Consider the following 13,661-nt stretch of genomic DNA (forward strand, 5'->3'; position numbering starts at 1 on the left):
AAAAAAAAAAGAAAAGTGACTTCAAGCTGCTTGCTCTTTAAATCTTCAGATACAAACCATATTTCCTCTTCATGTTTGGAAACATTTGTAACAGCGAACGTTTTATAAATAATCTAATCATACCTGCAAATGCTCTTTAGGTTTTCTGGGTTAATTCGTATGAAACCAGCACACTGCTGAAAGGTTGTTGGACCCACGCCTTTGACTTCTTTCAGCTGTCCGCGGTTTATAAATGGTCCATTCTTCTCACGCCACTCCATGATGTTCTTTGCTCTACCAGCATTGAGCCCTGCAACATGCCTGGTCAGAGAAAGAAAAACAAGCTGCTTAATAATATAGAGTGCGGTGTTCTTAAATGAAAGATTAATCAACACTCCACTCTGCACAGGTAACAAACTGGAATGAAAATATAAAACATTCCAGGACATCATTCATTCATATATATATATATATATACACACACACACTGTATATACACACACAGAGAGTAGTGTGCAAATGTATTCAAACACCCCATTGCTTCTGTTGTTTTGATTTGTTGTGTATATAAAATCCAAACACTAACTGAAAATCTTGGAATATTGTCAAAATAGGCAAATTAATGATTGTATTACTTTATTGATGACTTTAATACACAACACATGCAATTATTATTATTATTATTATTATTTATTTCTTAGCAGACGCCCTTATCCAGGGCGACTTACAATCGCAAGCAAATACAAATACATTCAAGTGTTACAATATAAGTCATACAATAAGAACAAGAAATACAATAATTCTCAAGTGTGACAAACCACAATTCAATAATACAGCAGATAATAGTGAAAGTTACATCAGGATATGATTAAATAGTGATAGTTACATCAGGATATGATTAACCGAATTAACCGAAAAGGAACACATAGCCACACGATAAAATGTATGAGACTTTTTAGAAGTTGTTTAAGAAGCACAAAGTGGTCTAACATTTTCACACGAGCGCCTATTGTTTCTATAACACTGATTACTGACTAAAAATTGAAATTCTCACGCCCAGAGGCTTTCATGCAGGTAGGTACATAAAGGATATAAATGACAAATCTTGAAGTGTTATAATATATTTGCACACCACTGTAGGGAATAATACAAAATATAACATTAAAACAAACTTTTGCTCCCCCCCAGCACTATAGGTCTGGTGGCATCGCTGTGGATCCGCACTGCGAAAAATGACGGATTGGCAGGAGCACGTTTCGGAGGATGCGTGTTCCAGCCTCCGTTCCCCGAGTCGCCAGGAGGAGCTGCAGCGGTGAACCAGGGTAAAAAAAACACTGGCGACGACTCTTGCATGAAGCCTTTTCTTAACTGACAGGATATCGATGTTTTACAGAAAACAATAACACAGAGAGCAGCAAGTGCAAGTACACCTCAATAATAATAACTGCAGCGACTATTCTCAGGAACTAAATCGGAAACAAATCAATGTAACAGGGCTCTACAGTGCGACTAATTCGGTCGCATATGTGACAAAAAAATTGCTTGTGCGAACATAAAAATTTTAATTTAGGCGCACGTGTGACACTAAACTCCTAAAGGTTGACTATAAAAAATAAAACGTGATTTTTTTTTTTTAACTTGTCAACCAAGATGAGGAAACTAACAAATTACTTTCATGTGATTGGAGAAGTTTCAAAAGAAAACTGCGATGAACAAAATTCAGATCTGTTGATGTCTTTACAAGAAATGAGCAATGGAGGGTTTTTTATTATTATTATTATTTCGATGTTTCCAGTACTGAAAAGGTTACACAAGTCTACAGATGTGTATTATGTGGTATTTAAATATGTATCATGCACTTAAAACATGAATAATTAAATAATTACCCGAAAAACTTCTGGGTACCCGGTTCCGGATTTTCTACCCATGCTAACCTCTAATAAATACATACATACATACATACACACACACATATATATCCTCTCCTGTTCTCTCTCTACACCCGCTCCCTGGGCCCCCTCATCGCATCCTATGGTTTCTCATACCATTTCAAAGCTGATGATGCTCAGATTTTCCTCTCCTTCTCCACCTCTGACTCCACCATCCCCTCCCGTATCTCTACCTGTCTGTCTGCTATCTCCTCCTGGATGCACTCGCATCATCTCAAACTCAACCTCTCTAAATCTGACCTCCTGTTCTTTCCCGCCTCCCCTCTCTCTATCTCCGTTCCTCTGGAATCTACCACACCCTCTCCCTCCTCCTCAGCTAAGAACCTCAGAGTCACCATGGACCCCTGCCTCTCTTATTCCCAAGCAAATCTCCACTCTGGCACACACTTGCCGATTTTTCCTGAGCAACATACGAAGAATCCGACCCTTCCTCACCAACTACGCCACCCAGCTCCTGGTCCAGGCCCTGGTACTCTCCCGCCTAGACTACTGCAACTCCCTCCTGGCTGGCCTCCCTGCGTCCGCCACCCGTCCGCTCCAGCTCATCCAGAACTCCGCTGCTCGCCTGGTGTTCTCTCTGTCTCGCTTCTCCCACGCAACTCCACTGCTCCGCTCACTCCACTGGCTCCCGATCACCGCTCGCATCCAGTTCAAGACTCTTCTACTAGCCTACAGATGCTTTGACCAGACTGCACCCAGCTACCTCCAGACCCTCATCTCTCCCTACACCCCCACTCGACTTCTCTGCTCCTCCTGCACTAGAAGACTGGCTCTACCTCCTCTACGCTCCCCTGCCTCCAGAGCCCGCTTCTCCACCCTCGCCCCGCAGTGGTGGAATGACCTTCCTACAGATGTCAGGACTGCCCAGTCCCTGACCACCTTCCGGCGCCTCCTCAAGACTCACCTCTTCAAACAGCACCTGTAGAACTCCTCTTTTTTTCCCACTGGACACTTATCACTCTTCCTTAAATGCGCTTTACTTGCTCTTATCTGCCCCCTATTTTACTGCATTTAATTCTGTACTTTAGAGTACTGTAATCTGTCAAGTGTTATTTAATCTGTAGTATTTTGTATTTAATTATATCCTGATGTAACTATCACTGACACTGTTATCTGCTCCGTTATTGAATAGTATTTTGTCATACTTGTACTTATTTTTGTTTTTGACTGTAAATCGCCATGGATAAGGGCGTCTGCTAAGAAATAAATTATTATTATTATAATAATAATAATAATAATAATAATAATAATAATAATAATAATAATAATAATATTTATAAATTTTGTCGACTTTAATGCCGCTCCTCTACATCTCGTGGCATTAACTGACAAATTGGTCATTAACTAACAGGAATGGACCAATTAACACTTATGTACTTAAAGAAACAGGCTTGTAACCTGAAGGTCCCCGGTTCAAATTCCACCCCAACCACTGACTCATTGTGTGACCCTGAGCAAGTCACTTAACCTCCTTGTGCTCCGTCTTTCGGGCGACACCCTAGTCTCTGTAAGTCGCCTTGGATAAAAGGCGTCTGCTAAATAAACAAATAATAATAATAATAATAATAATAATAATAATAATAATAATAATAATGTACTTGCCTATACCACCTATAAAAAATAATAAATGAAAAACAAAAAATTACTCTGAAAAAAATCCATAAGGAGTCTCCCTCACAATATCTCACACCGGCTCCGCATTCATTTTCTCTGCCATTTTTCTTAGTTTTTCTCGCCAGCGAAGAAGCTAGTCACATGACTTTTTGCATCACTTTCATTGGCTGATTTATTCTGACGTAATGTTGCTTCTACAGAATCAAGTCCTTTGATACAGTTACTTGCAACAAAGTTGCCTGAAACTTGTAGCTTGCACGTCACTTTCTACAAAAATAGTATCCCTTTCTACATTTTTCTAGCAACACATAGACTAGTGTCCCCTTGGCTTAAAACTGCAGGCAGCTCAGTTAAACCCATAGCATACCAGCACTAACTAAGCCCAGTAAAGAAAACTAAATTCAAAGGGCTTACCAACTACAGTAAGTTGTTTCTTGATAGTATTGTACAACATTAAAAAAAATGTTATTCCTTAGAGAGAATCTGCCTTTGCTATTGCACTTGATTCAAAATAGGGCCTTAGGTCTCTTTTAAAAGAAAAAGACAAACAGATGTCATGCAATCTAACTAATTACAAGCTGAACATGTACTAAACTATGCCAATCAGCATGAATGAAAGCTATTTTTCCAAGACCCCAAGCACTGGGTTATTTAAAAAAAAGTTCACTTTATTAACTCACATAATGGTAATTTACTTTGAACAACACTTTTGTTTTTTCTAGTTTGTTTATTTTTCCAAAGGAACCCTACAGTATGTGTCATAAATCTATGATGTTAAATGCAGCTCAGCTCTGATTTAGTGGTACCACATCCTTCTTCTCTACAGGTGAAACACTGTCTGAACATGTCATTCTCATGTCGCTGGCAATGTAACACAAGACCCATTTGCATTAGCTGAGTAGAAGCTGGATGGCAGACTAAACAGAGACTGTGTGATCCTGTGCCATGTAATTACTGCCAGTGGAAAGTATTCAGCTTACCTCATCAAGGTTTCAGAGCAGATGTTAATATCCACTCCAACAAAGCTGACACATTCTTCAACCACACTGGCCAGGGCAGCTTTTAGCAAGGGCTGCGACACATCATGCTGAAAGATGAAATACACATACATTATTTATATATATATATATATATATATATATATATATATATATATATATATATATATATATATATATATATATATATATAAACAAACAACAACAACAACAACAACAACAACAACAACAACAACAACAACAACAACAACATTACAATATTCTGAATCATTTCACTTGCATTATTCTGAGAGGCCACAGTCACATTTGTGAAGCTTACATTTTTGTTTTTTTTCTTGAAAAATGGTACATGCATTACATCATTAAATGAACAAGATACTGTACACATTGCAAATAATATACAAATACATATTTAAAAAGTCATGTTAGCAAATACAATGCCATAAATCTTATTATTGTCTTATTGTCATCCACTTCCATTTGCTATGCTAGTCCCTAAGCCACTTCACCTGAAAAGTGAAAATGCCCCATGCCTACAAAGGCATCTAACCAACCAGCAGCTTCCCTTAATGACTGAAATGCTTTGCAGGCAGAGGGCGCTGCTGAATAGAATGACCTAGGGAGTGCAAGAGCAACAGAATACCTGAAAGTAAGGCATGCAAACCAAGAGCTTTAATTAACCTTGTATGTCACTAAATTATTATTATGGTACTTTATTTTTTAAATGAAAATACAAAGTACGTTTGCTATAACATTCAAAACAGCACTTGTGAATTCAGATTATTCAAAAACAATTTTCACACTATGGGCAACCACCATATGTAATAAGTTACGATGGAATGCAATTGAAGCCAAGAGCTCTTATACTGCAGATACACAGAGAAAGTGTTTCTTATTGCCGGTTGTTTCTCTTTTTTTTTTTTTTTTTTTTTTTTAATATGAAATTTAAAACAAGATTTTTCAGGGGAGCCAACCACCATCCTCCAAGGCTGGAATCAGTATTAACCAAAAATGCCTTTGATAGTTTTGATTACAGCAGATAAACAATACCATTTTGCCACCAGTGGTTGTTGTGCCAAAAAAACATTTATCCAGCTATCCCACACCTACTGACGCACAAATTCTCCTTAGCACCTTAAATGCAGCTGCATGTTTATGTACTGGTAAGCTGCCTAGCAGCAGGTTGATTCCTATAAATCAACAAATAAACTGTGTGACACATTCAGAGGTTTCCTTTAATGTACCGTTCAAGTACTAGAATGTGTCTCTGTTCAACTATTTTAGCATGCAACTTCAATCACAAACACAATGTACTAATCTGGTTGGAACAGTCAACATGCCATTTTATTTGTCAAGTCATCTTGCCTTCAGTGGAATTGAAGATGTTGAAAAAGATCTGCCTCTTCAGGATCTACTAAAATATAAATGGGGAAGCATGCCAGGCAATGACTAGAAATAAAAAATTAAATTGGAAGGGTTATTAAAAAAGGAGAATTACACTTAGCAAAGGCCTTGGGCCATTCATGGAAAGTCCCATTGTATGTTCGTGTTAAAACACTTTGCTATTGCAGTTACAGCAACTACTGGTGTAGTTTATATTAGGAAAGGGAAAAGAAAGACATTTTGCTATAAAAAAAAAAAAAACAGGTCTAATATCAGGTCCAAGATATTACACACTGCGGTACATATTTAGCAATGAATGCAAGGGCAAAACTTTTGCAAGTCTACCTAATTTGTGATTTCGTGGAAATTCACCTCTTTAGGGGCCAATGCATACCAGACTAGTATGGAAAGAAAAAAACCCGCAAGTGATCGAAACTAACTTAAATTCTGTAAATAGGCTTTTTTTTTTTTTTTATTCCTTTGCCATGTGTTAATTGCACTTTGGTTAATAAAAAGTCCTTAGACAAATAACATTTTTTTTTTAAATACTCCAAAGCGGTTAACTTTCTTGTTTACTGTTCACATGACAAAGATATTTTAAATCAGTCTATCAGTGCGTCTGTACTGGCAAAGTACCAAAAATGGACAACAAAAAAAGAAAAGCAAAAGTATATTTCAGCTGAGGATCGGTCAAGAAATTTCTTGTAATGTGACTTGAGAAAATACGATCGATCGCTATTCAGCTTCAGAATCACACATGAAACTAAAGAACATAAGAAAGTTTACAAACGAGAGGAGGCCATTCAGCCCATCTTGCTCGTTTGTTTGTTAGTAGTTTATTGATCCCAGAATCTCATCAAGCAGCTTCTTGAACGATCCCAGGGTGTCAGCTTCAACAACATTACTGAGGAGTTGGTTCCATACTCTCACAATTCTCTGTGTAAAAGTGCCTCCTATTTTCTGTTCTGAATGCCCCTTTGTCTAATCTCCATTTGTGACCCCTGGTCCTTGTTTCTTTTCTCAGGTTTTTTATTTTTACTGCCTGCGTGCAATACTTTACACTTTTCTCTATTAAATGTCATTTGCCATGTGTCTGCCCAGTTCTGAATGCTGTCTAGATCATTTTGAATGACCTTTGCTGCTGCAACAGTGTTTGCCACTCCTCCTATTTTTGTGTCATCTGCAAATTTAACAAATTTGCTTACTATACCAGAAGGCACTACAGTGGCTGCTAAACAGAACCTAAAACAAACAGCTTTTAAAAAATAAACTGGAAAGGCAGCGCAGACAAAAAGTATTCATGTCGGTTGTAGCCAAGTTAAATCAGTACTACAGGTACAATCTAGCACAGCCACCTCGCTTCAAACAACCTGCTGCTTACTTTTTAAACAGTTAGAATTTTGTAGGCTTTTATAGTGGTATCTACTTTTAAACAGGTCCATGAAATCCTAATTGTATTCTATAACCTATCCAGGAAACAAATATGTAAATTCTCAGTGATTTAAGTAGACCCCTAATTACAAGTATTACTTAACATTTCTACACATCATCCCCCCCCCAAGGGTTTGTAATCTGAAGTTAATGGGTCTGTGAAATAAAGATCTGTATCAAATGATCTTTAAACAATGTGTCAGTGAAACAGCTCGTTTCAACTCTTTCAGTCCACAGCATAACTATGTTGTGCTACAGATATCAGGGAGAGGTTTCTTACTTTCACAGCACATGATTATGAAATAGACCACTCCCGAGTTCCAGAAAGCACACAGACATGGCACAAAACATTCTGTCTGAGTGACTGCCTTTTCCCTGAACCTTTTATTAATTAAAATGATTGCAACAACACTTTTAATGCCAATAATGCTCATGACACTGCCTCTGGCAAAGAAACAGGTTTAAAAGTTAATGTTTTCAACCACTGCCCGATTCTGGAAAATCCCTTTTAAAATTAGACGCGTTTACAGTACAAGCTTGTGCCTGTGATGTCTGATAAAAGGGACATCATTTCAAACCTCTCCTTTTGAAGATTTCTGAGGTTTTTACAATGCTGTTTCTTTGTTGTGATGCTTACTGTACATGGTTTTGAATCACTAAAAATATATAATACATTTCTTTAAATAACAATAAAGTATTTCAGGCAGTCTTGGGTTAGCATTAGCAATCACTTCTATTCGTACAAATAGACCTACAAGCATATGTTTCTATATCTATCCATCTATCTATCTATCTATCTATCTATCTATCTATATATATATATATATATATATGTGTGCGTGTTTAAAGACTGTATATATGAACCTTAAATATGATGACAATAATGAGCTCACATATCTTTATCAAACTATGGATATATGTTAATTGTGGACACTTGTTAATACAGTATGTATGGTTTACTATTGGCAGATATTTTTCCGAGAAGGCTTCCAGTTCATCTTTGCCAGTCAGGACTAATCTCACCCACATGAGATACTAGCCTGCATAACTACCGCAGCATCAGGTCACGGTTATGTATCCCAAAGCATGTTGCCGAGCTGGCATATGTTGATGATTCTACACAACACTGCTTTTGGAGATCTGGAATTCCCTTTGCATGCAGAAGCTTTTTTTTGTTTTTGTTACAGTTACTGTTTTGCAGCTTTCCACAGGGGTTGCCAAAGTTGATCTTTGTTCCAAACCTGTTCTAAATTGTTTAATTGAACCAATTGCAACTCCATCCAGACCCTAAAGTACTTAATTTACCTGTTAATCCTGGAGTGGAATGGCCCTCCAGGACTGTGATTTGACACCCATGTACTACGTTGTTAGAAATAATCTCCCATTAAAGAAAAAAAAAAAAACGAAAACCAAAAAAACTTGTTTACTCATAAAGAATTTTAAACTCACATTCTTGTTTAGAAACAGTATTTGGTATTTTTTTCAATGTTTTGTTTAATAGTTTTGTTTAATACCCTTAACTTACCACTCTTGAGTAAAACAAAGCAAGGTGCAGATTTTTATTTTTTTTTAAACCCAGGTTTTTAAACTCACTTTCACTGCATGGCAGTGCACATGAAAAATCACAAAAATCCAACATGCCCATTTAAACCCAGCTGTCAGGTACTGCAGATAGATATACAAATGGTTCCAAAAAAGGAAGCCAAGGATCAATTTGCTCCAGCTGGCCAGAGTAAACTATACATCTAATATATTAATACCAGATTTCTATAAATATGTGTTGAAACTTTGGTAGTCATGCTTTGTTTCATTAACAAAAACTGTTCAGCATTTCAATAAGCTGTACGCAATAACTAGACAAGATCCAACGGCTATGAAAGGCGGCAATTTAAATAGATCAGTTGTTCCGAGAACCAGAAAAAAACAAACAGTCTGAACCAGCAAGGGAATAATTGTACTATATGCTTGCATTTTATGTTTCCCTAAATCAATTTTTTTGTACTGTATCATCACACAGATACATTAATTTGAATTTGCATTACAACAGCATGGGAAGTTGGCTCACGCTTCATTTTAAGGGCCTTTTTTTGTTTATTAACTGTTAACAAACAGCTAATAAACATGTTAATGTACATTATGTATTTTCTGTTAACTGCTAGTTAATAATATAGAATAGGCCAGCTAAAACTGCAAACACCAGAGCCCTATGGATGATCCATACCCAGTCGATCATATGCTTGAAATCGGTTCAAATTGTTACTGTAGTAATGTTTAGCAAATTAAATCAGGTTTTTATTAACCCAAACCTTAACCCTTAGCTAAAAAATTAACAATGTTTGTTAACAGTTAATAAACTAAAAAACGGCCCTTAAAATAAAGCGTGACTGGAAGTTTATTCTTTCAATTCAAATGTTTTCTAAAATAGTCTCCCTTACACGCCCTTGCTCTTAAATCGCATACAAGTGCACCCCTCCCCTTGTTTACACGATTAAACAATAACCCCTGACTGCAGGATCAGGGCAGCTGATAGCTGTGGATTGATGGCTGAAGAAGATACATGCAGCTGCTCTAGCCCCTCCTCTCCAGACAGATGCTGCTGTATTAACAGCAGCGCTTGAGGAGCCCTTTGCTTTGATGGGAAAAAGATAAAAAATAGAGGAAATTGGCCTTTAATATGAAAAGTAACTTTTTTTTTACTTTTTTTTGTTTATTCAGGGCCAACGGCAGCCAAGACTTTAAAAAGAGGCATCTGTCTGTGGTATAGAGTCTGGTTTATTTGACGTGGCCGAGACCTTTAGATACCTTCATCAAATCAGAGGTTATACTTTTCTGTAAAATAACCCCAGGGATAAGTTAGTTCAGCTTATTCCTTGGTGCTGTGTACAGACATTGGTTTTAGCTTCTGGAAATGCGGCAATAGATACGCAACTTTGTCATTTGAAATATTTTTGCTGAAGGTTTTCAGGTTGTTGATATGCAGGCAAACATTTCTCCCCCCCTGAGAACAGTGGCAAATAGAAATACCACCACTATTCCGATCATTAAATGAGTACCCTTTATATACCATACCAAAGTTGTGAAAAATGAATCCCTGCATGAGAATATCCATAACAGTTATACTTAAGATCCACCACTCTGATCATACAGAATAAAGATAATGCTTCCAGGCTGATATATCTGCTTCAGGACTTGAGAGTAAGTGGGGTATTATTCTGTAACACACAGTTTATAAAAGAGTAAATGCAGAGCTCACATCAAAACAAAGTATATACAACTTCTTGGAGTTTGAATGTTGTAAAACAGTCAAACAGATTCAAATCCTGCAATCTGAAATTCCTTGGAAGAAACCCATTAATGTATCAAATCCCATCAAAGCCTGGATTAAAACATTCTACCATGTCAATAAATAGAAAAAGGACAACTACCAATACTGTTACAACAAAATGTACATTAATTGTCATGACTTAGACATGAAAGGGTAAGAACCTCAAACTCAACAAAACCTTTAAACTAGTGCGTCTGGCAATGATACAGTAAAGGCTCTGGAGTTTTTCAAGCCAATGTTTCTGAAACAGAAATAGAAAGGAAAGGAAAATAGACCAGTTTTTCCTGGGCACAGCTAGAAATGGCAGAAAATAGAAAACCTGATCAACCCGCCCCCCCCACCCGCGAGTCAAGCATGCTGCAGAACAAGAAAGCTCTCCGTGTCACAGTGCTAATTGACTGTATAATAAACAAAAATGTAAATCCTCAAAAAAGAGAAATGAAGGTAGAGGGTGGATGCGAGAGGATTACTGAAGGTAATGAGAAAATTAAATGAAATGAAATTGAAATGACCGAACAGTGTCATCGTAAAGAGCAGGTCGTAAAGGAGGAGTCTACTGAAAACTGTATCTTGTGAGGAGATGCCTACAGTATATAAGTGATGTCAATGACACTGAGAATGCACCAAGCACATGTGAAGGAGAGTGATTTTAACTGAATCTCTGTTGGTCTGCTAGACACAGCTATGACAATACTTCATCGGAATCCAATAGGCAGCAACTGTACAGTACATTACAGAGCGGTTTCCATTATGTTTTACTGCTGTTGCATTATTCTGCGTCTCATTTCAATGTATTCTTCATAGAAAAATATATTCGTTCATTTATCCAGAGGCAGGGAAACATGGCTACTGTAGAACTGTCTGTGTGGTTGTGGAGGTTTGTATTAAGGAGGTCCCCCATGATTGGCTACAGGTTTAAACTAAAATGATCCCTGAAATCATAAGCACCTCCCGAAGTTTACTCAGTAACATGATCAACCCTGAATAAACTGCTCTTGTAAACTAATGACCATCAAATTACCCAAGCAGTGTAACTAATAACAACTGTCATACCCCTCATCATGTTTAAAGGGATATTTCATAATTTAATGAATCAGGTTTCACGTTTGCATGTAAGCAGTACAACTTTTAAAAGTTGATACAAACAGATAATGCATTATTTTGTTTGCAAGAAAAAACCCTTTTTTTCCCCAATAATTCTTTTCTAAGTTATTTACCTTCACCATACAGTACTTCCCTATTTCTAGTTGGCTAGCATGGCTTCGCGCTACGGTGACCCCTGGTAGTTGAACCAGGTAGCAGACCCAATTGCAGTCGCTAAAGCTTGAATACCTGTCTAACACACAAGCAGAGACTGATAAAAAAAAAAAAAAAAAACTACATTTACAAAGAACAGATAAGACCATTTGTTTAAAAAAAAAAAAAAAAAAAAAAAAACATTCCAGTTTATGTTGGTGTCTTTAGATCCTGTTGGCATGGGACTATTTCAAGTATTGCAGTTATCGGAACATATCCATGGATAGAGAAAGTTCTTCACAAACTTATCAACAAGCAATTACAAATCTCAGGCAACATACACAGGTCATAAAGCAACGGTTAATTTTGTTGCTAATTTTTTACCACAATAGAAGCGCTGACATCTTTAATGCCTGGAAGCAGCAATTCCACAGTTACTTACATCCTAGCTACTTACAGCTGCTGCCCCGGCTCCGCTTTCGTTTTTATCTGTTTCAATCTTTCCCTCGCGCTAGAGGGAACACTGAGGTTAGGGGAAAAGGAACCGAGTGAATGGAATAAAGTTCTTACTCAAAGCACAGCAGGCCTCAAATAAAGAAAGCCTATTTTCTCTGCTCACCAGAGAACGTCCATCTCGCCTTGATTGACATGTGACAACCCAGAGAAGTCATCAGGGTTAGCATGTGTTGAGTGACCCGTGAAAGACTGAAGCTTGACAGAAGAACAGGAAGCATTTGAAATAACAGAATACCATGTGCAACAGTACCACTGTTTGTCTAAATTCGAAGACAGCATAGCACAAATATCCATTGTGTTACCGATACCAAGAGGGGAATGAGTACAAACTTCAGAAAAGGGGGCATTAATATTATTATTATTATTACTGTAAGTAATAATACTTGTATTTCTTATTGTGGAATGTAAATGGTTTTAGCAACAACCATTCTGCACAATTATTTAAATATGTGTTTTAAACAATCAACAGGGTTTGAAAGCACTTTGTTTAGTTTGTTTGCAAATAATATTAAAATCTCAGCGATGTGATGACAGGAAAAAGTAGTGGATGGGTTAGCACACGCTAATAATTAGATTCAATGGGTAATCCTATCTCTTCCAAATAATCCCAAATCATTATTCGTTCATTTCCTACGATTGCACATTAAATTACATGCTGGTTTGATGTCTACAAAAAAAAAAAAAAAAAAAAAAATTCCAACACACTTTACAATTTGAAGAGACAACATTGGAGATTTAATAGGGCACAGTCCTACTAGAGGGGTCACTTTTTTGTGTTAAAAGCTACACTTCCTTGATGCTGCGCACTGGAAATGACCTTGCATATGACTGGTGTTTTCCTCTGGGTCTCAGCATTGCCTGTATAAAAGTTCACTGCACTATACAAGTACCATGGTAAAAGCAGAGGAAAATGTTGCAAAGCAGAGGAAAAGCATAGTGAGATTGAGGTAAAGCACAAGTAAGCAAACAAATAAATTAGGGTTTAAAACACTTGGTTAACAATTGGTTAGCATGGTAAATACGTTACATGGTTAAAATTTGGTAAAAAAACATGAACTGCAAAATCACTGTGTGCATGACGAGTGTTTGATCCTCTGTTGGCTTTAAAAATTTGATTTTCTAAATACTTTAACATCAATTTATAGTTAACAAATGTCCAAATTAGAAAATTATCATTTGATGTTCTTTTCTGCAGCATCACACTTGAAACTCAGCTGGACAACCTGGATT

General features: G+C 37.1%; 1 protein-coding gene across 4 annotated transcripts in view; it reads right to left on the bottom strand.

Annotated features, from left to right (window-relative positions):
* Nucleotides 1-13,661, bottom strand: part of LOC117411508 (S1 RNA-binding domain-containing protein 1) — a 123,461-nt gene that overhangs the window by 26,336 nt on the left and 83,464 nt on the right. For all 4 annotated transcript variants that reach the window (XM_059024821.1, XM_059024820.1, XM_059024819.1 and 1 more), the window contains exons 17-18: nucleotides 4,523-4,629; nucleotides 124-300 (exon numbers count right to left, since the gene is read on the bottom strand). In XM_059024821.1, coding sequence (XP_058880804.1) covers nucleotides 124-300; nucleotides 4,523-4,629 — 284 coding nt within the window. The remainder of the gene's footprint in view (nucleotides 1-123; nucleotides 301-4,522; nucleotides 4,630-13,661) is intronic.

Source organism: Acipenser ruthenus, chromosome 6 (genome assembly GCF_902713425.1).
Source record: "Acipenser ruthenus chromosome 6, fAciRut3.2 maternal haplotype, whole genome shotgun sequence".
Lineage (NCBI taxonomy): Eukaryota > Metazoa > Chordata > Actinopteri > Acipenseriformes > Acipenseridae > Acipenser > Acipenser ruthenus.